General features: G+C 44.1%; 2 protein-coding genes across 4 annotated transcripts; one reads left to right on the top strand and one right to left on the bottom strand.

The window, feature by feature from the left end:
• The first annotated feature begins 4,012 nt into the window (after positions 1–4,012).
• NIM1K (NIM1 serine/threonine protein kinase) lies at positions 4,013–12,380 on the top strand. Its single transcript, XM_059492611.1, has 4 exons — positions 4,013–4,059; positions 4,538–4,868; positions 9,339–9,607; positions 11,523–12,380. The coding sequence occupies exons 2-4, from the start codon at positions 4,577–4,579 to the stop codon at positions 12,270–12,272; spliced, it is 1,311 nt and encodes a 436-aa protein (XP_059348594.1). The 5' UTR covers positions 4,013–4,059; positions 4,538–4,576; the 3' UTR covers positions 12,273–12,380.
• A 1,529-nt stretch (positions 12,381–13,909) lies between these two features.
• On the bottom strand, positions 13,910–25,059 carry HMGCS1 (3-hydroxy-3-methylglutaryl-CoA synthase 1). Of its 3 annotated transcripts, none has more exons than XM_059491914.1 (10): positions 24,988–25,059; positions 20,231–20,688; positions 19,734–19,859; positions 19,056–19,220; positions 18,201–18,369; positions 17,912–18,082; positions 17,029–17,135; positions 16,557–16,682; positions 16,122–16,285; positions 13,910–15,724 (listed from the first exon to the last, which is right to left on the bottom strand). In XM_059491914.1, the coding sequence occupies exons 2-10, from the start codon at positions 20,676–20,678 to the stop codon at positions 15,632–15,634; spliced, it is 1,569 nt and encodes a 522-aa protein (XP_059347897.1). In that variant the 5' UTR covers positions 20,679–20,688; positions 24,988–25,059; the 3' UTR covers positions 13,910–15,631. The 3 variants fall into 3 exon arrangements, with proteins under 3 accessions (XP_059347897.1, XP_059347896.1, XP_059347899.1); XM_059491913.1 differs by lacking the exon at positions 24,988–25,059 and adding an exon at positions 21,866–21,888; XM_059491916.1 differs by lacking the exon at positions 24,988–25,059 and adding an exon at positions 21,526–21,692.
• Between the last annotated feature and the right edge of the window lie 1,060 nt (positions 25,060–26,119).

Here is a 26,119-nt window from a genome sequence, read left to right as displayed (position 1 = left end):
AAAAGTGCTCAAGACAAACTTTGAACAGATGTTGACTTCCTTTGGCCACAGCAGCCATGCAGTCAATGTTACTTGAGCATAAGCACAGAAGCTGAGCTGTTACTTTCCCTGTGGTGTCTGTCTGCAGAGCAGCACTTTTGTGTCACTTGTGGTCTGTGCTACAGATATTGCAGGACTGTTCTGCTGGCCTCTAATCTTTTGTAAAAGATAGGTCTTCTATACAGAGGAGTATACCAAGTTTTTGGTGTTTTCTTGCAACAGTTGAACATTCAAAGCTGTGACTAAAAGAATGGGCTTGATATTTTTCTAGCAGATGAATTTAAAAAAAAAATCCCTGCTATTTTAAATCAGTAATCAGTTTTGATCCAGAGCTGGTGCATGGTGCATATAATCTACTAAGCAGGAGACATGCTGTTCTTCAAGGGAATTTAAAAAAAATTGACTAATCCCCTACCCTAGGGAAATACCTTAAAAATCCCCATCTCCTCAGACTAGACAGCAGAGAGGCTGAAAAGGGAACTCTAGTGAATGAGTTGCAATATCCAGTGACATCCTCATTAAAAACACCTGGTATTGTGACAGTTTGAGTGGGAGGAGACCTTCCAGTGTAACTTCCTTCACATTCACTCTAATAGGAGCTGCAGCAGTTTAAGCACTCAAAGTTGAGTGGATTTTTGCCTCTGAAAGACAGATTTAATGAGAGAGACCAATTTGCCACACACAGTGCCATCAGAGAGCTCTGGTCTAGCTGCTTCTGTGCTTTCATGTGCTCCATTCGAAGCTTCTTAAAACCAGGTCACTTTTTATCTATCTGTCAAAATGGGATTTTAGGAACCAAATTCCCTATACCAAATGATCTCTTTTTTGGTTTAATTCTTTTTCTCCTCATTCTGAACTTCCTTAGAGTTGTGATGTGGGGTTTAAACTGAGTCTGCAGGTGAAGCCTGAGGGTACTCATCACTTCGTAGAATAGGAGGAGAATGTCAGTTTAAAAAACAAGGCTAAACAACATTAGTGTTAGGTCTTAAAGGATTAATACATTTGTTCACTGTCTTGTAATGCTTTTTATAGTGGTTTGCTTTTGGCTTTGGTTTTCTTTTCATTGCTAATTTTATTTTTTAAAGTGATTATTTGGTCAGATAAATTTTTGTGAAGTTCTTCTCACTGGTCAGCCAGACTGGAGGAAAAAAACAATCATTGGTCTTTCTTGTGTTTGGATCATTCTTGATTTCCTTATTTTTCCCTTCTCTCTTAGAATTATTTTCTTTTACAGTCAGTGTCCTTTTGTATGACATCAGGATAGATTTTGCTGGGTTTGATTACAGAAGGAATGTAGGCCATAAATAGATGGTATATATACTGCTAACAACAGGAATACTGAAATAGCTCATCTCAGAAGACAGGGAAAACCTAGCCAGCTGGCCAAGTGCCAGGAGGTTGCAGGGTTGGCAGTTACATGTCAAGCCTGAAAGGAAGATTAATGATAGGCAGTGCTCTGAAAAACTGCATGTTGAGCCCCAGGAGAAATTCTGCAGGAGCAAATTCAGGAAGAGCCATGTGCTGACGCCTCAGTGCAGTTTTGCCTTTCTCTTGGCTCCTCTGTCCCCACAAGGTTGTGGCATTCCCATGTGATCCACATCAACTGGGCTAGCTGCCTTCGGTGCCTTAATGGAATGTATTCAGGAGGGGCTTGTCTACACAAGTCTGTTTGAAGGAAACCCTTCTTGTTGCACAGTCAGCCTTTTCTGTACAGCCAGTTAGCTGCAAGGGCACTGATAACTTTTGCAGAAGATGGTGGTAGTTCTGTGTTTCTTCTTTTGCAGGAGCAAAATTGTCCATACCTGCCACTCGGGAGGTTATAGCCATAAGTTACAGCTATTCTTTGGTGGTGAGGATGTCACCACTTAATTAAAGAAACTTGATTAAATAATAGAGTTTGTACATGGCGTGCCTGACACTGCTCATGGAGGTTTCCAGACTTTCTGCATGTACAACCTGTGCTGCTGTTCTCAAGATCAAAGGGCAGAAATGGGCCAGAATTCTGCCCCTGAATTGCTGTGGAACTGTGCAGCACACAAGTGGCTTCCAAAAGCCCTGCTCTGTTAGAGTGTCACCCACCATTAAAACTATGAAATACAGTCAAGTTTCATATAAAGAGTTTTTTATTACCTGGAATACTTTTACAATTGTGATGTGAAACAGGTTAAAGCAGAAAACCTGTGGGTCAGAATTCTGACACTCCTGAAAGAAATTGCCCTTTTCCCAAACGGAGGAAAAACAGAGTGTAAGGTGTGGGGTTTGGGTTTTTCTGTTTGCGTGGGGATGGGGTGTCCTTCCACACAGATTTTTTTCTTCCAAGGTATAAAATAATAAAATTAGGGAGAATATTTGGTGCTAAGAAAGAGTGGTTTGGTGAGAGAATACTGAAGGATTTTCTTATTTGTCACTTGGTCTCTTCCCTAGTAACAGTATCAGGATCTAGCCATTAGCTGTATGCGCACATATAGTGTTTGTCAGGGGTTTCACTCTATTTAGCTCCAGAAAATAATATAATTCTGTGTTTATTATTTTTAGTTTCTGTCAACAATGAAAAGGGCTCTTTCCTTCAAAAATGAGTAAGCCGAAAAGAGTTAACAAAGGCATTATGGAAGTAGTAAATTCTCCCTCTCTTCCAGTTACAAACTGCATCAGCCATTAAGTTTGCAGCACACACAGTAAGAAGTGTCCCTGGTTCTGAGAAGTGACAGAGAGAGTCACAGACTCTAAGGGAAAGCCAGGCTTTCTGCCTCACCCTGGAGCAGGTTTGTCTGCCTGCAGCATGGCTGCAGCACAGAGAGGTAAAGTGACTTTCAAGATTTCTTCAGTGTGTCTCAAGGCAGGGAGCAGTGTCCCAGAGCATAAGTCAGTCACCTTGGCCTCTCTGTAGGAGCTGATGAGTGCCTCTGGGCCACTCAAGTTCCCATTTAATGAAACCATCACCAGCTGCTTTTTCTTTGCATTTAGGTCGTGCCTCTGACCTCTCTTCCTCTTGCTTACGAAGGAGATTGTGGGGTTTAGAGGGCAGCTCCACCTGGCAAATACCACATGCCCTCTGCTAGTGTGGCACCTTAGGTGACTGTCTAGCTAAGCTTCAGGCAGTGAGTTACTGGTCTGATTCACTCCCCCTCAGTCTGGTGCATCTGTCCTGGCAGTCGTGTGTGCTGCAGGCTGGGAGCAGGGGAGGTGAGCGCTGCCACTGCCTGAGCTGTCTCAGCTCTCGTGCCCAGCTCACCACCCTCAGGCATGCAGCTGCAGGATCAGCACTTGCTGATCAACTCCTGGCTTTCAAGATAAAAAGAGAAAGGTAAAGAAGAAAAAAATGGTATGCTGTTTTAAAGGTAAGTGGTTGCTTGTGTATTTAGGGTAAGTACTTCTGTGTCTGTGCTGCCAGAGTTAAACTGGTGAAATGGTACAGGTCATGCTGTCATTCAGTGAAGCTTTCAAGATAAAAAGAGAAAGGTAAAGAAGAAAAAAATGGTATGCTGTTTTAAAGGTAAGTGGTTGCTTGTGTATTTAGGGTAAGTACTTCTGTGTCTGTGCTGCCAGAGTTAAACTGGTGAAATGGTACAGGTCATGCTGTCATTCAGTGAAGCTGTTATGTAAAGGTTTTAATTACTTTCTTCATCTGTCTGCTCAGGAACACCACGCATCTGGCAAAATTTTGAGAAGGCTCAAGGCGTTAAAGAAAGCTCATCTAAATAAAGGAGGGTTAACGTGACATTGCAGTTACTTAATCCTGTATTGTCCTGCCATGTGACTGCAGGGATACTGAGGCGCAGCATTTCTTTTGCCTGGTGCACAGATTATGCTTTTCCTGTCATCTTCCAGAATCAGTTGCTTTGTTGAACACACCATGGGAAAGAAACAGAGGGGCAGCGTACTTTTTACAGCAAGGCTTCCACACACAGTGATCTTTCCAAGGTACAGTGACAAGCTCACAGGCTGAAGAATGAATCAAAGGCAATCCCTACAGTCAGCTTTTGGACTTTTACCAGAATCAAGGAGAACGACGCTCTTAAGGTCAGCTATTCAAAATTAGCTAGAAGTTTCTGGATTTATTCGGAGCAGTTAATCAGCTTTCTGTTTGACCTTTGTCTATCAAGTTAGTTCTCAAAGGATCAAGCTAAAATCTGAATATTTGTGTCACATATTTTGCATGTGTCAAATGTACTGCATAGACAGTGAGCACCTTGCCACTTTCTTGCACAAAGTTTGCAGTTTTAATTGCAAAGCCTCTTTTACCTTGCAGCTGAAGATCCTCAGACACTAACTCTGTTAGTGAGGAATGGATGTTTTAGCTCTGATTTTGAACAGGACATGCAATATGTAGATGTGCCAGATTTGTTTTTGAACAAATTTCCAAACTAATCTTTGGACTTTCTGTAAGCCTTTTTTTTTTTTTTTTTTTTTTTTTTTTCTGCATTTGCCCCAGTGCACAGCGTCCATAATGTGCAGGGCTTGCATACTCATATAGAATTACTTCATTTAAACTTCTCAGGACATCTTGTTAAATGGGGAAGTGATCACCCTGTAGACTATGACAACAGGATATGTGAATGAAGGAAGTCTTGGAAAATACCGCTGTTCCAGGTGGCATCACGAGGACAGCAGAGACGATGATGGGCACCCAGAGTGCCACGAAGGAGATGAAGAGGGCAAACAGCACAGGCTGACCCCATTTGAGAAACTGATGCAGGATATGTCTCATAATGAAAAGGTGGTGAAAGAATTAACACTGGGAAAGAGAATTGCCTTCTATCGAGTCAGAGGAGAAATAGGAAGTGGGAATTTCTCACAAGTGAAGCTTGGAATTCATTCCCTAACCAAAGGTAGGCGCCATTGCATGCTGAGTGACCTATATAAATGGCTTCCTATGGGAAGAAAGAGGCTCTATGAACCTTAAATACACATAAAGAGTTTGTGTGTGTCCGTGTCTGTGTGTGTATGTGTGTGTGTTTAACATTTTTGAGTTAATCTATAGACAGGGTCACAATCCTCAGGGCTGGATTCTGCTTTAAAGAAACTAGAAAGATTTTTTCTACATGGCAGCTGTTACAGGTGGAGTTCGTCGCTGCACTTCATGGAGTTAACACATCCTGTGGCTCAAACACTCCACACTTTGAAGTGTGGTATTGGGCCTCCCCTGCTGTAACCTTCCATGTCCATCCACCCTCTTCCTTGCCCCAGCTCCTGGCCTGCAGGGATGCAGGTGATGAATGCCCAGGATAGCAGGTTAGGTATGCTCCTGCCTGCAGCCAGAGGCAGCAAGGCTTCCTTTGTTTCATCACAAATTTTACTAATATGGACAAAATATTTTATTTGGCCATGGTAATTTTGGTGAGAAATGCCCACTTAACTGACTCATTTGCTGGTGGCTCTTTACTGTAAAAAGCTAGGATGGGAGCTATAGGTGTGAGAGAAACTAGCTATAGGTGTGGGAGGAACAGGTGCAGGGGAACAAGCTCTGGTATCACCAAACTGGTGTTTGTGTTGGATTGTCAGTTAGTTTTATTGTTTTAGCTGCTGTCTAAAACAATATCTACTATCTACTGCTTCTAGGAAGGACTGGAAGGGCTAGGTAACTGCAGTGGACACTTCAGTCATAGGTATAACTAAGAACTTGTCATCAGCTGTCCTGTTACATCTTCTGCCTTTGTCTGACAATAATAGAAATTGTTGTTTTCTGTCAGAGTGGCTAGTTTTCTCTGTATCTTTGTACACTACTATCTTGCTTTTCTTCTAAGAGTCTTTGCTTTTCAGTTTGATTGACTCTCCTTCCCTTCATCGTCTTACAGGTGAGAGAACGAGATATGCCCCAAAACTGTGTTATCTATTGTTATTTTTTTTCAGCCCAGATCTGAGAGGGGTGAAAGGTCACAATTATCCCTTGGGGGCAGTGGTTGTTACACTGGGAATCTAAGTGGAGAACCGATGGTACTTAATTTTTCACATTTAAGCCTGTCAACACCCAAGGGTTGCTTTAACTGGGTTTTGAGTTTTTGGTTATTCTTGTTTCAGAAAAGCATTCTTTTCTACTTGGTTCACAAATTGTTTCCTCTTCTGTGATATTTCTTTTTCTTCCTGAGGTAACTGTTTTGTGCTTACTGTTGGAAAAAATGCTGCTCCTGTACTGGGAACATAAGGAATGCTAATGAAAGGCAGTTAGAAATTTGATCTGGATTAACCCTTTGCCGAACTTACTTATGAAACAGGTTCCTTTAGTATCTAAACAGAGCTGATTGAAAATTTTTGAACTTCAGTGAATACAGTAAGCTAAATACCAAAACCAAAACTGTACTTTTTCTTTTTCTGGAAGAGGTTATTTTTCAACAGAAATCTGTCAAATTATTTTTCTTTTGTTTGTCTATAACTTTTTGGTTAAAAGGGAGAAAGGGAGTTGATTATTGATGTTAAGTTTGCAACTCTCATGAGGAAGGAAGAATGAAAGATAAATGTTTTCTGACTCGTTTTGCCTATGAGTTTATCTGTGTGAAATTATGTTTCTGCGCAGTGTTAATGAGTGCTAGCCTTTTTTTTTTTTTTTTTTTTTTTTTTTTTTTTTTTTTTTAATCTGGTTATATAAATAAAAGGCTTCATCATTAATGCTGGTCTGGTCTCTGTAGAAGAAGGTGGTGTATGTGTCCGAGGGCTGTTCAGCTCTTCAGTTACTGCCAGTTTTAATATGGTCTCTCTCCTGTATCATCCTATATCAAAAGAGGAAACAGTTTTGGTTTTTTACAAAGATGAGCCTTTGTAAAAATTACATATGTTTTTCTCTTGCCTTTGTGATCTGTTGTAGCAGCAACATGATTTCTAGAGAAAGATGAAAAAACTTCAGGATCATACTGGATGGTGAGCCTTGTTTCCCTCACAAGGGCTGTCTTGGTTGTTTAGAAAACACAGAAAAATCTTTAGTGCTATGATGTGGATGCCATGTCCCATGGCTTGGACAGGTGCACTCTTCACTGGATAAAAAGCTGTCTGACTAGCTGGAAACAGGGAGGGTGTGGAACTCCCCACACCCTTTATTAGAGCCCAGTGGAACTCTAATGGTGACAGCCCCGGATGGATATAACTCCATTCAGCACCACTCCCTGTTCTCAGCTATTCCAGTTGTACCTTGTTGAACCAGGAAAGGTTGATGTTTAGGTTGGACATTAGGAAAAATTTCTGTACCACAGGGGTGGTCAGGCCTTGGAATGGATCCCTGTAGATACTTAAAAGACATGTAGATGTGCCATTTAGGGACAATGTTTAGTGGTGGGCCTGACAGGTTGGACTTCATGATCTTACTCTTTTCTGATACTCTGCATATAGTCAATCAAAATCTCTTCCAACTCTTTTTGTAATTATTTTGGTAAATAAGCTGCCTGCTAAAAATGTCCTGTTCAGCACAGCTGCTAAGCAAAAATAATAGAGGATTTGTAAACAAGCATTCTTTGAAAGCAGAAAGGAAGAGTTTAGAGAATAAAAGGAAGGTGTCAGGTTTCTTTGCATGGAATGCATTTGCAGCTGTAACGATGTAGATTTAAAGGAGTTTGTCCTGATTTATGGTGGTGTTGCAGTAGGATCAAGCTCTTCAGTTCAAAATCTTTTTTTCCTCTCCTCTTTCCTTTTAAAATGTAGCAGGAAAACTTACCAGGAGGAAAAGTAGAGCAAAAGGACAGGGGGAAAAATGAACCTAGAAGATTTTATTTTAAAAGCCCAAATGTAAACGTTGTAAGCACTTAGTTGTGCAAACATAACCTACTGCAAGCTGATGCTCCTTCCTCTGGGTTTGGGAGATCAATGTGCTATGAGGGTCTTTCACTAGGTCAGCAGTCACTGTCAGTAGCTGCATTTCCTCCTGGTTCACCCAGCTCCACACAGGAGGTAGCTGCTTCCCTGAGGGGCTCTGCCTCAGCTCCGAGAGAAGCAGTGTGACCAGGATAACTGCCCTGTACTCAGCACAGACTCCTAAAAACAGGCACATCAAGGGATAATTCAGCACCTTCCACCACAAGAATCACATGTGCTTCAAACATCTACTGCACTTCAGCAGGGAGATCAATTGATTTATGTATCACACTAAAAAATGTAAATATACCAAATATGGAGTTTTCTTGATCTGTACAGACACATGCATAACTATCCTTAACCTTCCTTTATATATGTTGAAATACTAAACTTGAGTTAAAACCTGATACACTATTTGGTAAAAACTTGAATGGTTTTATACCTGAATATGTGTAAAAATGCAATAGCCTTCTCTCTCTTTTCTTACAGCAACAAGTGAACAGTACCATTTTTCCTAATTTATTCCCATTTACTAGAGGCCAAGGTGAAGTTTTTTTCTGAAAGATTTATTAAAAGTGATAAATTATTAAGAAATGTGTGATTGTTTGACTGAGATAGTCTTGAGGGGAAAAAAAAGCCAAAACTGAACAACCAAGAATCCCTTTTTCCTGGGAAAAAATAGTTGTTTTTATTGCTATGATCCATTTTAATTTTGCTGTCCTGACAAGTTATACAAAGCCACCATAAACCTGTTTTAACCAGACAAATCCTTCAAATACCGGCTGTGTTCAGAAGAGTAAAGATAAAAGCTGTAACCTACAGACTAAAACAGGAACATAAGGGCAACTGTGATTTACCTATTCATATTGCTCTGAGCTACCCTGATGTGATGCAGCTGCAGATATATATGTGTTTTGCTTTGGCTTCTCTGTGTAGGCTTTCAGAGACATGTAGTACTTAACAGCAGCTTTGCGTTACCAGAACAGTATGTGCCAGCTAGATTTGCTGTCTTACAGGATCCCTGCGACTTACTTGACTTCACTGCTCAGAATAAATAGCCAAAGCCTCTAAATTCCCCACAAATTTTTCTGCCTGGTCGGAAACGGAGCACACAGATTTCACACCTCCATTAGTCTCCAAGTACCTGGCTCATCTGAGGAGCTCTGTGCTAGCAACAAAAGCACAGACTCTCTACCAGCAGTGAACACCAAAAGCAGATGCTGTACCTTCAGACACATATAACCCTGTCACAGCAACGCACGTCAAGGCAGCAGATTATTTGATCAGCCCTTGGAGTACTCTACCAGCCTTCAGTTACCCCAGCACTGAGTAGGTTGTTGTAGACAGAAAGGGGCAGGGCTTGTGTGAGAGACTGCAGGGCTTAGTAGGCCTCTGCAGCTTTGTTTATACTGATGAGGTGAAATTTTATTGCATTTCTACAACCAAGCATCATTGTATGTCAATGGTATTACCATTTTGTACCTGTTGCATTAACAACATGGAAAAAATGTTTTTCTTCTCAGAGAAAGTTGCAATTAAGATTTTGGACAAGACAAAGCTAGACCGGAAGACTCAACGTTTGCTGTCTCGTGAGATATCCAGCATGGAAAAGCTGCACCACCCAAATATCATCAGGCTGTATGAAGTGGTGGAGACACTCTCAAAACTGCACCTGGTGATGGAGTATGCAGGAGGTGGGGAGCTCTTCACTAAAATCAGTACAGAAGGAAAGCTGCTAGAAACAGAGTGTAAAATAATCTTCTCCCAGATTGTGTCTGCTGTGAAGCACATGGTAAGTTGCTCTTACAAAGGCATGCTGCCTCTCTCTACTCTGAGCTCATTTTGTGGATATTTCTTTTGAATTTCAACAGTAGATTTACCCAAAATTTCAGGCCCACATTATTAAAAAGCAAAACAGCTAACAGCTATAGAAGAGCTGTTAAAGGTATCTGAGAGTTTTCATATCCACCTCAAGTTACTGCCTCTCTGTTGGCAGCTTTTGGGAGGAGACTGGGAACACCTGGTGGGTGGAATCACCCTTCTAGCACGAGTGTTCTGTTTGCTTTAATGTGCTGTGGGCATCAGTGAACAAAGCTTCGTTTCTTCCCTCCCTATTTCAAAACAAAGGATCAGTCGCTCTTCCGCTTCCAGAGAGGCTGGTTAGGTGTTGCAAACATCCGACTTGCTCATTAATGAATGTGTGAATCTGTCACTTAAACACAGTCAATTCCTGCTCCTCACTTCGATGCAAGTCTGTGAGGTTAACGCCCAACGAGTCACTTCTTGCCGGGTCTTCAATATATACATTGAAGATGATGCTGTTTGTAGAACCGAAAGCATCTTGTCAAGGCAGAAAAGGAGCAATTAAGTACTCCGGTACATCTCTAAATCTTGCAGAGTAATTACAGCTACTTCAAAAAAATAAAAACACGGAGAACTGTCCTACAAAGTCTGAGAAGCAGCATTCGTTAAAACTGGCTCAGGGTGCCCTCCGGTGGCTCCTGTCCTCCTTGCCACATAACAGCTTCTGGCGAAATCAGAAACAAGGGTGATCCCAGGTCAGACGTCTGGGGATTGCATCGCACGCTACTCCTGGCTTACATAAACAGCATGCATTTCTTATTTATTTTGACGAAATTATTGTATGTGCTTTAAGTGGTGGATTAGCTTCAACGTTTTATCCAAAGGACAGGCACCCTACAGCTATAGGAATTGAATTTGCATTTCAGAATTACACCACATTTATTTATTAGAATTAAACATAGACTATCAAGCTGGCCAACCTCTTCATTTGTACACAGAAACTTCTGCACATTTCACTTTTGCTAAGCCATCACATTCAGGCTACATAAATCCTTTCTCCTTGCTGCCAGTCCACAAGGACAGAGGATCCCTGGCAGTTACTGATGAAAGTTGAAATAGGATGCCAAAGAGTTTCTTTATTGCCTCCAGATACTGTATGATGTTACTTCAAAGGATAAGGCAGAGAGTGCTCATTCATTCCTTCTAGTTATTCCAAAGATGAAGCTAAACTCTTACTTAACCAAAGCAGGTATGTCATCACTAAGCAGAGCAAATTCATTTTGAGTACTGGCATTTCCAATGGGAAAAAAGTAGAAATTACAGTGTATGTATTATAGATTTCTAAAACTAAAACACTGCTAAACTTGGCTGTCCAGGAACATGATGTACTCTGAAGCCCAACTCTGTAGTCCTTTTCTCCTACCACCACCAGTTCCTCATAGGACATTAGATCACAGAATGTAATGATGGCAGATTTCTTATTTTATCTGTGACAATGTTCAATCAGTGAACTAAATGTTTAAATCTGTAAGTTGCATGTAGTAACTGCAAAAACAAGTGCCATGAACCCTAAAAAAATACAGATTTTGCACATGAATCTGTCTAGTCTTGCAGGATTAGTCACACTGCACTCACACATTCATGAAAATAGTTGCTATTAGTTAACACGTTGAGAGTGCTGTGTTTAAAAATCCCAGCATCCTTCTCCTCTCCCTACTCAATTGGTTTTCTATCCTTGGAGAATTAAGTTAAATTTGAGTCATAATTTTAATAATTGCAATACCAGTTTCAGAATTTGCCCAAGATAACTCCCTTTCTCCTCCAGGCTAATAAATGAATTAGAGGTAGCCATTGAGAACTTTCCTGGGAACAAACCAATACCAACTTTTCCTCTTCTTCCACAGCATGACAACAATATCATTCACCGAGACCTGAAAGCAGAAAATGTCTTCTATGCCAGTAACACCTGTGTTAAGGTGGGAGACTTTGGATTCAGCACAATAAGTAAAAGAGATGAAACTTTAAAAACTTTCTGTGGCTCTCCTCCTTATGCTGCTCCTGAACTTTTCCGAGATGAAAACTATATTGGCATCTATGTAGACATCTGGGCACTGGGAATCCTCTTATACTTCATGATGACAGGCAGCATGCCATTCCGGGCAGACACAGTAGGCAAACTGAAAAAGTGCATTCTTGAAGGGACATACACTTTGCCTCCCTGCCTCTCAGAAAACTGCCAGAAACTGATAAAAGGAGTCCTTCAGCCAGTACCAACCAAGAGATACTCTGTCAAACTGATTATGAACAGTGAATGGATGCAAGGAATACAGTTCCCCAAACCTTTACAGACATTTAAACTGGATCCAAAATATTTATCAGACATCAGTACACTAAAAGAAGAAGAAATTGAAGTGAAAAATATTCTGGAAGACCTTGGAATCACAGAGCAACACATTCAGAACAACCGGGGAAGAGACGCGCGCAGCTCCATAACGGGGGTCTACAGAATCGTGTTGCACAGAGTACAGAAGAAAAGGGCACTTGAATCTGTTCCTATCATGTCCCAGCCAGATCCAAAAGAAGACAACTCAAGGAACGGAATCACTCCTTACAGTGGCTTTAAGCACACATCCAAGCTGTGTTCTATTTTATAAAATTGCACTGCAGGCTTTATGCTCAGCACATTTGACAAAGGGGATTGTTCACTTATCCTTAAGCTTTAGTGTTCTTTTGTAATTTTTGAATAAACCAAAAATGCCTCATTTTCTTTGCATTTGTCAATTAACAGTGAAGCACTCAAAAACAGAGCTCTTGTGCATTTGTTTGACCCTTTCTCCATATACTTGGTATAGCCAGTGCAAGAACCCAGTGACTGAAAAGATCATGAGTGGAGGGGATCTTTTAATAAACACCATGCTACTGCACCTAACCCACTTGGGAGATTCTCTGCACAGGCATCTAACTGCTAACTTCTGAAAGCTGTACCTAAGTTCAACACAACTTCACCACTGCAAACTGGGACAGCTGCAGAAACTAAATTTAAGCAGAGACCAGACTAATCTAATCAATTGCAAATTCTTTTGAACTTCCTCATCAAATTTAACAAGTAAATTTTTAAAAAGCATTTTATTTCCTTTCAAGAAACATCAAAGCTGTTGTTGGCTGCAGTTCCCAACTTGTCACAATTCCAGAATACAAATCAGGATTCAGTACTTTAACCCTGTATGTGTGGGTGCCTGACTGGTTGGGCTACCATCAGTTACCCTTCTGACACCTTCCACTGCTTGCATGATTCTGCCACTGGAACTGCTTGGACTCCACCTGCATTCCAATAAAGAAAGATTTAAGCATACTCCAAAACCCATGTAGTTTTAAGTTCTTGCCTTAGCCCTAGTTACCAGTAGCTGAATGCAAGCAGCAGCAAAGTCTGCTTATATTCACTGAGCATTACAGGCTTGTCCTCACTCCTGCCATTCTGCTTTGGCAGCCAAAGCTTGCACAAAGCTGATTGTGACACTTGATCACTGCAAGTTAAAAGCTGGACAGTCTGACAACTCCAGTTGTTCTGCGCATCACCAAAATGCAGATGCTCTGATTTTCAGCTTTAGTAATTTATTCTATGCTTAGTTCTTCAACAGCATCAACTCCAGTGCAAAGGACAAGTGTGGCAGCTGTTCTCTGAACAGGGACAGCTGACATGCCTAAGCTAAGAGACAGAACCTCTGAGTTTAGCTAAGGAAAGGTACTCTACACAAGGTGTACACAGGTACAGCTGGTGCTGTCACATTTAAAGGCAGGATGCCTTATCTGTTACGACACTGATGAGACAACAATTTCACTTTAGAGGGAATAATTCATATAAATGAACAGTGGAATGAATCTGAAAGGCCACGCATGGGAAAACGACTCAGTGAGGCCCAGGTGTGTACAAAGCAAGAACCAAGCCTCCTTCACAGAATTTAGAATTTGAGGGTAAATAATATCAATTTTTATAAATCAGTAATCAATTCAATTTCATAAAATGGGTATTAATTCCTCCGCTATAAACAGTTTCCATATAAAAGCATTTTCAATTATCTTGAAACATGGTCCCGATAAGATTGTTTTACACCAGCCTAAGCAATTCTTTTTTCCACTTCTGTAATGGAATTACTAAGAAGAAAGACGCAAAATGTCCACACACGTTGTGACCCCACAACTCTGGGTTTTTACCAGAGCCAGGTTCCTCTTTCCTGTTAAAGAAAAAGAAATCCATCCTAAAAAACCAATAAGTCAACACTACTCCAAGAGGTTTCAAATATCTCAAACTTTATTTTAATAAAGGATCAGCCTCACAGACCTGTGAGGCCTGTGCTAGTAGCTCACTTCTTGGCTTGTCCACTGCCAGCAATGGACTTTGTTCCATGACAGTTTGTATTACAGGTGCCAAGGTTCCATGAGGGCAACCTAAACCAAAATACTTGCAAACATCATCATCATGCATTGCTCCATCATTTTCAGCAGAACAAACAGATTAGTATTCATCAATTTATAATAAACAACTATTTTACCAAGGCTTGACTGTACAAATACAGCAAATTATCAAATTCTAGTGAGTGACAGGTAATACACACACTTCATTACACACACACAAAAAAATGTAATTAACAGAAATAATTTTTTGCTACTTTATATTAGATAATGTAGCTTTGTAGAATTAGCAAAGAAATAAATTCAATGAAACTTCATTCTGTACATTAGCTCAACTTAAATATATATATATATATATACATATGTATGTATGTATGTATATATATATATATATATATATATTACAAACTTAAAAGGCTCATATCATAGTTCATTTCCAATCTGGGCTTTAAAAATCTACCAGAATGGACTCCCCATAACCACTGTAAATCTATCTACTGCTTGCAAAATGGATAGCTTTAGCTTACACGCTGGGGAAGGGGGGAAAAAAATAAAGGACTCCACTCCTACAGTATTGCCAATAGTGAGAAGGACCTCAAAGTAAAAAGCCAGATTCAAAGCTACAAAGAGTCTTTCAGAAAGTATTATATAAAAGACAACTAGTAGGCTAGAGTTCCAGACAAATGATAAACATCACTCTCTCCTTTGTTTGCCAATTAAAACAGCGCCACAATAGCTCAAAATTTGATTTGAAAATTTTGCTGTCTTGGATATTCTACTAAACCATCTATTATGATGTCAAATCAATTATCCCCTTTCTTTAGAATAAAAAATGTACTACCTCCCTTCTTCTTCATCTTTCCTCCCAGTCTCCTGTGACTTAAAATGCAGGTATAAATCACATAAGATGTTAGGAGGAATTACATAGTAACTAACACAGTGAATCACAGAGTTTCTTCTAAGAAAACCACTTGTCAGCCTAGCCATTCTTGATCCAGTCACTTTGACAGGGAAGAGAGGCTCTATTCCAGCAATGGATGTTCTTGATTCTGTGCCTGTCCCAAAGCAATGGGGTGATGGGAGACAGACTAGGAGATGAAAGGGAAGGTGATAAAGTGAAAGAGAATTGCAGTATTCAGAAGGTTGACTGCTTATTGTCAAGGCACTGAGAACCCTAACATTAAAAGCTTGGACTATTTTGCACACAGTTGAGTACTAGTAGAAGTTAACAGTGTAGGTTTCAAGTCATTTTACGTGGAAGAGTAGGCAGAAGATTCCTTTTCTTTTTTTTCCTTTCTGTGTACAAAGACTTTGTAATAGACTACAGCTACTTCTCAGCAATTAAAAAAGTTCAGACATGTTAAGGAATCCCCACAGCACCTGGCAAGTCCTTCTATCTCCAATATACTCCTGATTTTAGTGTTCTGAAAATATTATAAAATCAGCACACCATATTATGATGATCTTTTTCAAGGAGCCTAAAGAGTTTTGTCATGCTCCAATTAAGTACTAGTGTACACTGAAACTTCAGCGCTACTGCAATCCTTTTTCTCTCTCACCCTGCCCTCACACCTCGTTTCTTTCCCCACCTCACAGAGGTATCTTAATGCTCCCCATTGGAAATGGCGACAGTAACGCCTTCAGATTCTGTTGTTGCAGGGATTCTTGGCACTTTCTTAGCAGGGCTTGGGATGTGCTAAGAAGAAGGGAAAAAAACCATTAAACACAGTTTTCTAGTTCACAGACATTCATACTTCATGGCTAGTCCAACTCTCAAACAACATTCATGCTACAATGGACGGCTTGGCCTTAAGTCAATCAAATTGGTCATGCTTCATGCAAACAGATCATGTGAGAAGAGCCAGTTTGTTCCTCTTTCATTCTTGTGCAATTTCGTTCTTTTTACGATGAAATGTACTTTTTAAAATCACAGTTTCAACTTTTTACTTCTGGCTTGTATGTTACATATGTTAACAAAGTATTCAATGTAACTCGTAAAACCACTTCCTCTTAACATACATGCACATGCTAAGACAAACACGTAAATGGTTCCACCATTTACATCAAACTTTAAAAGAGTGCCGAGCGTTCACCTCATGAACAATGCCTGGATGGACAACTCCAACTCTTGCTTCCAGAGGTCCATCACTCATGAGTGGGCGTCGGGCGTAAGTTCTCCTGTGTTTTTCATCCACACGCACAAGGTACCATGTTCCTTCAAAGAGATCCTCGACTGAACACTGCGGAATATAATTGGCTGCAAGAAAGGGAGGAACACATTGTTAGCTGTTTCCTGGTAAGAGTTTTACCCAACACAGGTCTTTGCAGACTGGATGCACTGAGACATCAAAAAACAAGCCACCGTTTTTACTTCAGACATGTTGGGCATAATGAACACAAGCTACTTAGAAGCAGAAAGGGCTGGACATTTCCTTCATTCTGCGCCCTTATAATTTAAAGTTTGGCAGATTAAGTGATAAGCAATTTGCTCAAGGACTAGGAAGGATTGATATTTATTAGGTTCTTACCCAAATGATGTGTTTCCTGTCTGAGCTTCATGTTTTCAGCAAAGACATCAGGTGCAATACATTTTCTTGAGTCAAGTCTTGTTTTGAGATCAGAAAGGCTGGCAGTTATTTTGTCCAGTGCAGAACCTGCAATATAGAACCATCCAGGTAGGGTAGAGTCAGTACTGAGAACTGCACACTGGTATGTGAATATTTCAAGCCCATTCAAAGTACTTTGCATTATAGAATCTCAAGTATTAGTCATTTAAAATATTCCCAATTACCAACTTAAAACATTTAACAGAGTTTGAAGACCATTATTTATTTGTTCAAGGAGACACTGAAACACTCCCTGGAGCTGGACATTCCCAGTGTGGCACTGCTGTCATTAAGGCACTGTCCTGCAGGTTTCCTTATGCTAGTGGGTTGTGCAACAAGGCAGCAAGAGGGAGCTGAGCAAGAGAGGCAGAGGACATCACCTCCAGTCACTCACCAGGAGTGGCATCCTGTGTGACCCTGATGGAGTACAGGGTAGCAGCAAAACCAGAGCCATACGAGAACACGCTGATTCTCTGTCCTGCAAGCTGCTCTGGGGAGTACCTGCAAATCATACCACAGCCTTTTAAAGTCAGAACTAAGACAAAGTTCCAGTTTTAAATAACTAGAAACTGCATCTAGCTTTGGAAAAGCAACCAGCAAATTACAGTGTCTGTAATACACATTTAGCATACTATGTACATAAATGCTGACTTTTAAAAACACAAATTCAAATACTGCTGTTATGTGCTGAGTTTGAAAGCTGCCTAGAGAAAAACATGCCCGAGAAATGCCCAAAATATGATGAAGGCAGACATATTTCATTCTTAAGCAAATTAAGGCCAAAAAAATAAACACATCTTGGAAGACAATGTTGGAATAAAGAAAAAGAAAAGAAAACCCAGGAGGAGTGGTTTAATGTAAACTTAGTATGATTTTGTAAAAGGCTGCATTTAAAAAAAAAATTAAATAGTAATTTAATTTGCTTTACTTATTATAGTAAGAGAAGACATTCAGATTTTTTTTTTCCACTTCAGGAATGTTTCTAGGGGAAGGAAGAGGGGGAAAGTTGGGGCTGAGAACAGACACTACCTTACAAATAAGATCCTGCTTTGCAAGGCAGTAACCAGCTGTTTTGCATCAGCTTCTGACATGGACATTTTCAATCTATATGTCACTTGAACAGAATGTGTGTACAGAATTATGTTTTAACTTTAGTTTCTCTGCTTAAGGCAATCTTGTAGGGAAAGGTTTGCTAAATTACACTTTTACAAAAGACTTTCTGAAAAAAGCCTTTTATGACCTTATTCATAAATAGCTTTTCCCAATTTTATGCTTACTGGGCTAGAAGAGAGGCAAGGCAACCGTAGACTGAAGGGGTATACATATTTCCATTCTGATTGGATACAAGTAATGAAGCTTTGGTTTTCTGATTGAAGAGCTCTGCACTAGCTTTCATAAAAGCTTTCTCCACATCTCTGTCGAAGTATGTATCTTCAAGTTTTATATCCCTATTCAAAAGAGAAAAAAAAAAAAGTTCAGAAACAGTTAATAAAATAGCAGAAAGTAAAAACACACCTTGGATGTATAACAGATTATCTGAATGAGACAGACAGCAGCCATTCTCACCTGAAGGCTTCCAGACCACTGAAAACACCATTTGCTGTTTCTGGGTTCTGGTCACTGAGAAAGTCATTCAGCAAGAGTCTGGCCACAGATTTCTGTACCAGTTTACAGTATGGAGAGTGGAAGATCATGAATCCAAAGTCATTCAAGGTGAAACGTCTGTCTGTCCCCTCTGGAAGTGGCAGAAGTGTTATGTTACAACCTCTGTTTAGTACTCACTTCAATTATGGAAATAAAGCAGGGAGCTGGCAGGACACCAGTCATCGTAACAGGTTGGCATAAACGAGACACAAACATGCAATTAACACTAACCACTCCTGTCAAGTGCGCTTAACACACTGTACTGCTTCTGTTTAAAATTTCTTTTTTTACCACCTTTTGCACCAGCTAACAATGTTTGCTCTTTCTCTAGAACAAAAAGCTATGTTGAACAGCATTTTGACGTAATAATCTACTCAATTTGCCTCTCTTCACACTTATTTCTCTTAATATAATTAAAGGAATTACTAAACATATTGGGTTAAAAGAAAAAAAATTAGTATAATTACAGAACATTTAAATATTAACCTAAATTTCTTAAAAGTCTGGATGGAGATGGGTAATAGTATGCTTTTAACCAAGGCATTATGTCTTACACCAACAGTTGCCTGTAGAGACTGCTGCTTACAGACTGTCAGGAAATTAGCCATGCCAGAACAGAACTAAATAATTTCTTACAGGAGAAATATTTCAATCACTTCATAACATACAAACATGAAGAGACTCAGACCAGCTTTTAGATCAGATACTGAAACTGTCTGTGTGGTATACCCTCAAGCATCTGTCAATCTTGCAGTACCACTGGGAGAGGCTACGCACCCTTCTGCCACTGGGCGTGGATTTTGTTGCGATAGACGGTGTAGCAGCGGTCCAGAGCACTGAGGTAGCACTGTATGGAGAGCTTGCCATCCACCACAGGATATTCAGAGACCATGTCTGGTTTATAGAAGTCATACGCGTGCTGCATGTGGGTTCCACGCAACCCTGGTGGGCAGAAATCGACAGAAGTTGAAATTAGTTTTTTCAGCTGCTTTGAGTCAATTGGGATGTGTCAGTTGGCACACATGGAAAAAGAAGCAGCTTTGGCCCCTGTTCAGCAGATTTTCATGGCACTTCTGGCCTTTTAAGGTAAGGTTTCACACAGTCCTCAATAGCCTGTAAAGCAGAGTAGGACTGAGCATGACAAACACATGCAATAAAGGATTGTCATATTGCCCTGGAAGTAGAATGTAATTTGTTCAGCTCTAGTATTACTCTATCAGTTTTACTGGAGAATCCTCAAGGAAACAAACAAATAGGAGCACCTCTACTTGTTCCTCTCTGTGTCCTGTAACTGGACTCGGCTGAGTTAGCCCAGACAAGAAGAGATAAAGAGCAATTTTTGACATTAGTCACAGTTGATCTGCTGCTTCAGCAAGGCACAAAAATCAGGGAAGAGGCTCCAGGCTGGATGCAGTAATCTGACCTAAGCAGTGTATGTTCTCCCACGCGACTCACCTCTCTCAAAAATCAGCGGTGCATTTGGGCCCACCAGCATTGCAACAGCACCAGCTCCCCCAGTGGGCCTGGCATTTCCAGAGGCATACACAGCAATGTCTCCAGCCACCACGAGGGCGTAGCGACCTGGGAAAAACACACAGGGAAAACGAGGATAAGGAGCCACGAGTCTGGCACATCTTAACACCCATCAGCAATTTTTAGACTCTAGTTATTGAGGAGATGACACCAAGATTAAAGGGCTCTTCAATTTTGATTTTTCTCCCACATTTCAATTGGCAATCACCTGAATTTACAGAAGACCTCTACATTAGTAGCTATGTCACTATTCATGCTGTAACTGAAGTGGCAAATACCCAGAGAATTTAAGAAAAAGACTTCAGAAGAGAAAAACAGTTTACCCTCTGAATTTTATATGGTTAAACATGACCACTGTCATTGTGGGGCAGACTGATGTAAGGATGATGTAACTTTCCAGGAAAATACTGGTGACTTACCATCCCAGGAACTGGACTCAATCCAATTAATAGCATTAAAAAGAGCAGCTGTGCCTCCATAGCATGCATTGGTGGTGTCAATTCCTTCTACATCTGTATTACCAGACTCTTCAAAAAGCTGCATCAGGACGGTCTTCACAGATTTTGATTTGTCAATTATGGTCTCCGTTCCAACTTCTAATCTCCCAATGCAATCATAGGAAAGGTTGTTCCTCTCCATGAGCTTTTGGACCACAGTCAAGCAGAGGGAATTGATATCCTCCCGGTCAGAGCAGAACCCCATCCTTGCCTGGCCCAGCCCAATGGTGTACTTCCCAGCATCCACACCATCGTACTTCTCCAGCTCTGTCTGGTCAACATACTGAGATGGAAAATATATTTCCAGTGCCACAATTCCCACATCTTTGGGCCAACAGGATTCAGCATTCACTGGAAGAGACCCAGGCATCGTGGCAGATCTTTAAGAAAAGAAAAAGCCATGTGATTTACTCACATATACTTAGAGAAGCCTACTTTTAGCTCCTGCAATTGTAAGGAAAAAGATGTGTTGCATGTATTCTATAACGTCATTTGCAAAAGGCAAGCCTTTGCCTCTGGTGAAGCTTTGGTATGAGCATACTGTAAAATATCATTAGTTTTAAGAGGTTTTTTTTTTAATTAAGTGAAAATACAGATTTCAGCCCTGGAGATGAACAGACGTAGGTTAAACCCAAGCTATCCTTCTGAGGCAAAACCATACACTTACCAAGTGTTAAGTGTTTGAGACATTAATGTTCAACATCTTACTTCTGCTAATATGGAAAGTTTCAATTCTGCATATAACCAAGCTAGAAACGCTGGTTATTTTTATTAGCATTGCTAGTTGAAAACCCTTACTAGAAAATAACCATCTTAAGACAGGGCAGGATTCTTCAAAATATTTTTTATTTTTAAACAAAGTGACATACGTCACTTTGTTTTGTTCACACTGCAAAAAGGCAGAATTATTTCTGTGTGGGTTGGTTTTTTTTGTTTGTTTTTGTTTTCAGCGGGGGCGTTGTTGTTCTTTTTGGTTTTTCTATTTGTTGCATACTCTATTCCGGCATTCCCGAACACTGGAACTCCCAGCACACTGCCTGGAGTACTTCAGGGCTGAGATGAACAGTGTTCTCCCTGATAGGCCGAGTTTCCTTATTCTAACCCCACAACTTTCCTGTCACCACACTTGGGGATTTACTACTCCCAAGGACACACTACACCCCATTACTTCAACCCTCCCTCAATTACACAGCCCGGCACCATCCTCCTCAGCTTACATCCCGACAGGGCACCCGTCCCTTCCGTGCGCAGCTCCAAGCTTCCAGAACCCAGGACCAGCTGCATAGAAGGCCAAAGAACGACCCTACAGCGGACTGCGCGGTTTTAAGCAAAAGAACCAATTTCGCCTTGTTTGTGTCCCCTGCTGCCGCCCCAGCACCTCAAGGTTATCCAAGACCCATCCTGGAGCCGCGGGAATGTGCGCACAGGGGCTCGCAGCGCGCCTCAGCCGCAGGTGGCGCCCAGAGCCCCGCCGTGCCCCCTCTGCCCCTCAGGCCGCCGTGCCGTGCCGTGCCGTGCCCCAGCTGCCCCACCGCGCTCCCGCCGCCCGCCTCTTACACGCTGCGGAATCCCATGGCCGCCTCCTGCCGCGGGCAGGGCGCATGCGCGACGCGGGCACTGCGCGTGCGCAGCAACCGCCACGCCGGCCCAGCGCCGGGACAGCGCGCTCGGCTCGGCCGGCGGGCACGGGCGACAGCTCCTTCAGGAAATAAAACCCAATTCCCCGGCACCCGAAGCCCCGCTGTGGAGAGGCTTCCTGTGTGGTCTTGGCTGTGTTTGTTTTGTTGTTTTGGACAAGCCCTCAGCACGTCGCTTTTGTTTCCAAAGTGGAGCGGTGCCGTGTCGCCTTATCTTGCTTTAAAATAGACAGATAAAAACCCCCAAACAACCCGCAAACTGAGCAAACCCGTAATTACTCCTGCCTCCTGTGACCTGTCGGGCAGTATTTTGGCTTTGTTCTGGTACAGCAGAGGGCTGATGCTGTTTGCGGAGCGGCCATCGGCCAGGGCAGGGAGGGAGGGCGCTGGTGCAGCAGTGCCCGGAGCCGCGGGGAGTGTCCCTGCCCGGCACCGCCAACAAGTCACACACGGCTTGGGGACACGTAGCAGCACTGGGGTCCGAAACCTGGCTCCAAGAGCTGTGCGCTATCCCAAATCTGCACAGGCACTGCAGGAAGTCGCTTTCTGGCTCCCATATGAGTGCAGACATACTGCCCACAGAGAGATCCCAAGGTACCAGCTGGGAGAAGGGCTTTAGGGATCCAGCTCCCTTTCTGGCACAAAACACCTCATTTTATCAAACAGGAAATTCCAGCTCATCAGTGTCTGGCAGCCACAGCGAGGGTGAGCCATGCACCCAGAGCAGAGCTCACTGCTAGCTTAAATTTGGGGGCTGCTGAGACTCTCAAAAGGCCTAACTTTATTTAAGATTCAATGAATCTTAAAACATTGAATAACTTGGGTTGGAAGGGACCTTAGACATCATCTCATTCCAACCCCCCTGCCATGGGCTAGCACACCTTCCACTAGACCAGGCGGCTTAATGTATTCAGCCTGGCTTTAAACACTTGCAGGGATGGGGCATTCACAGCTCCCTCTGGGCAACCCGTGCCAGTGCCTCACTACCTTCACCCTAAAGAATTTCCTCCCCATATCTCATCTAAACGTAGTCTCAGTTTGGAACCATTCCCCCTTGTCCAGTCACTACACACCTGCAAGAAGCCCCTCTCCCTCTAATTTTTAATAAGCTCACTGTAAGTACTGAAAGAGTGCAGCAAGGTCTCCCTGAAGCCTGCATGGAGCATGTAATGGACTCGAGAAATAATGGGTGTAGGAGAATAGCAGCTTTTAACCAGGCAGTGAATTGTTGGGAAAATGAATATGCCAAAAGGAATTACATTATTGATGAGAGCTGATGAAAACAAGTGTTTTCTGTGCTTGCTCCTTGCAGAACTTTGAGATGCCAAAACTGGCATTCAAGTGATATTACTTGCTGCGGTTCTCTCATCAGAAAACTTTGTGTAGAGCACAACTGAAGGGAGGGTGTTTCTTTTGTGTTCCCAGGCTCACCAAACACCAAGCTCGCCAGTCACACCCAGCAGGGCGGCAGTCTGGGCTGCCATGAGCAGCACTGCTCTGTAAGCATATTCTGACCACTGAAGGAAATGGGACCTACGACATCTCGAGTCAGTCAGTCAGAAAAAACCATGTTTACTCAGTGTAAAACAGACAGTCTTTTGTCAACAGCAAACAACATCGTATAATTGAGTTTTTACTGAAAATGAAAACTTTCTCAGAAGTATCATTTGTTTTAAAATAACAAGAACCTGAAATGCTTCAGTTTATGGAAACGAGAAACACACTTTGTTTTGTGTCTCCTTATGATTCTGCTGGGAATGAACGAGAAGCATAAGCCAAGCCAATTCTTTCCGCTTTTGCTACCAGAAACATGCTTGCTTGTAATAACTGGTGGCGTTACTGTCCTTTCTTAGGCATTTGAGCATACTATGTCAGTAATTTGACTGAGTTATTTTCTGCCTTAGTTTTTAATTCTAACGGAACACTTTACTCAAAGGCAGAAAATAAGCCCCGGCCTTGTTTGCTACAAGCGATGCCTTTGGCTCCGGAGAACCGGTGGGAGGGGCAGGGCCGGTGGCGGCCCCGGCTGCGACATCACCGCCTCGTCCCGCAGGGGCCCGCCGGTGACATTGGCGCGCACGACACCCGTGCCGCCACCAGAGGCCGCCGGACCGCGGCCACCTCCCCGCGGGACGCTCGGCTGCGGGCGCCGGGATGGGCCGGGCCGGGCATCCCGCGGGATGCTCGCCCACCGCCGAGCGCCGGGATACAGGCAAACCGCGCAGATCCGCGGGGACGGAACTAGGGCGGAGCCGTGCGGCCCCACCCGCGCGGATGGCGGCACACCCGAGCACGGGGCTCCATCACAATACGGGTGGGTGCCGGGATGCCCACACCCTGCGGCAAACGCCGTAAGGAAAGAAGGCGGCGGCATCCCTCGGGGCAGCACCCGGCTGCCTCTGCCTGGGCACGGGGGTGGCGCGGGCAGGGAGGCACGCTCGGTCCACCTTTCCCGGCATGGGAGGACGACGCTGTCGCGACATTGAGAGGCGGCTAAGGGACACACCGAAGGGTCCTCGGTTGCCTCCGAGACGGGTTTAGAGCCCGGCGGAGCCCCGCAGCAGCCGCTGATCGCAGCTCACACAGCCGAGGGCCTCCCCCGCGGGCAGGGCGGCGGGAGGCGGCGGCCGGGACTCCCACTGCGGGATGCAGTTCCTTCGGGACGCACTGGTTACCCGGGCAGTGAGCACGGCCCGCTGCATCGCCCGACGGGCCGTGATGCTCCGGAGAGCGGCTGGCGCGGGATACGAGGTGACATCTAAGTTAGGACACCCTGACACATCTTTTTGGGGTGGTTTTCATCCCTTTTTTTTTTTCCCTTTCTTTTCATTTTTAATTTTTTTAAATTCCCCTCACCGCCCCGGGGCCGCTCTACGGGCGTTCCTTCGAAGGCGCTGCATCCACAGGAAGCCGCTTCCAGCTATGCCGACCCGGCGTGCGGCTCCCCCTCCCAGCCCCGCCGCCCCTCGCGTGCTTCCCCCACGCGGCTCCGCAGCCTTTCGCCCCCGGCCCGAGTGCCTCCGCGGCCCAAGCCGCGCTCACCCGTCGGAGGTGATGGCTTCCGGTGTCGTTCCCGATGTAGCTCCCGTTGTCGCTCCCGGTGTCGCTCCGCACGCACTCAAGACAGCACCGGCCTCCGGCGGGCGTGCGGCCCCTTTAAGCAGCTGCACCGCCCGCCACCCGGTGCGCGGCATGAGCGGCAGGGCCGTCCACCAATCACAGCCACAGCCGCACCAGGTCCCGCCTCCCGCCCGGCGAGCGGCGGGCAGAGCGGGCGGGGGGAATGGCGTGAGAAAGTGACGCGGCGTGGGCAGAGGGCGGTGCGCCAATGGCGACGCGGCAGGGGCGGCGGGCGCCCAATGGGAGCCGTGCGCCGTGCGGGGACAGCCAATGGAGGCGCGCGGCCGACCGCGGGTGAGGGTAGGAAGGGCTCGGGCCGGGCGCGAGGCGGTTGCCTGGTAACGGGAGTGTCCGCGTGTCCCGGCCCGAGCCGCGCGCCCGGAGTGTCCCGGCCCGGGTCCCGGCCCCGGCGCATCCTGACCCCAGTGCATCCTCACCCGGCGCATCCTGACCCCAGTGCATCCTGACCCCAGTGCATCCTCACCCGGCGCATCCTGACCCCAGTGCATCCTCACCCGGCGCATCCTGACCCCAGTGCATCCTGACCCCAGTGCATCCTCACCCGGCGCATCCTGACCCCAGTGCATCCTGACCCCAGTGCATCCTCACCCGGCGCATCCTGACCCCAGTGCATCCTCACCCGGCGCATCCTGACCCCAGTGCATCCTGACCCCAGTGCATCCTCACCCCGGTGCATCCTCACCCCAGCGCATCCTGACCCAGGCCCATGCTGACCCCAGCGCATCCTGACACCGGCCCATGCCGACCCCGGCCCATGCTGACCCCGGCGCATCCTGACCCCGGTCCATGCCGACCCCGGCCCATGCCGACCCTGGCTTGTCCCGGCTCCCGCCTGTCCAGCCCCCCCAAGTGTCCCGGCCCGGCGTCCCAACCCCAGAGTGCCCCAGCACCGGGGCTTGCACGGGGCTCTGCCAGCAGAATTGCTTCACACAGGATGTGATGGATGTCCTGTCCTGCCCTGCCCTGCCCTACCCTGGATCTTCCCGTAACATTTTAATTCGAGCTTGTTAAATCCTCCGTGTGCCAAGCCGCA

The sequence above is a fragment of the Ammospiza nelsoni genome, chromosome Z (assembly GCF_027579445.1).
Source record: "Ammospiza nelsoni isolate bAmmNel1 chromosome Z, bAmmNel1.pri, whole genome shotgun sequence".
NCBI lineage: Eukaryota > Metazoa > Chordata > Aves > Passeriformes > Passerellidae > Ammospiza > Ammospiza nelsoni.
Note: the sequence above shows the minus strand (reverse complement) of the source record. Positions and strands in the feature narration are given on the sequence as shown.

Coding starts and splice junctions, on each gene's coding strand:
- NIM1K (XM_059492611.1), top strand. CDS start 4,577: ATGACAACAGGATATGTGAATGAAGGAAGTCTTGGAAAATACCGCTGT. Junction 4,869..9,338: donor AATTCATTCCCTAACCAAAG/GTAGGCGCCATT, acceptor TTTTCTTCTCAG/AGAAAGTTGCAATTAAGATT. Junction 9,608..11,522: donor TGTCTGCTGTGAAGCACATG/GTAAGTTGCTCT, acceptor CTTCTTCCACAG/CATGACAACAATATCATTCA.
- HMGCS1 (XM_059491913.1), bottom strand. Junction 16,683..17,028: donor CACACAGGATGCCACTCCTG/GTGAGTGACTGG, acceptor TCTATATTGCAG/GTTCTGCACTGGACAAAATA. Junction 15,725..16,121: donor ATCCAGGCATTGTTCATGAG/GTGAACGCTCGG, acceptor CCTTCTTCTTAG/CACATCCCAAGCCCTGCTAA.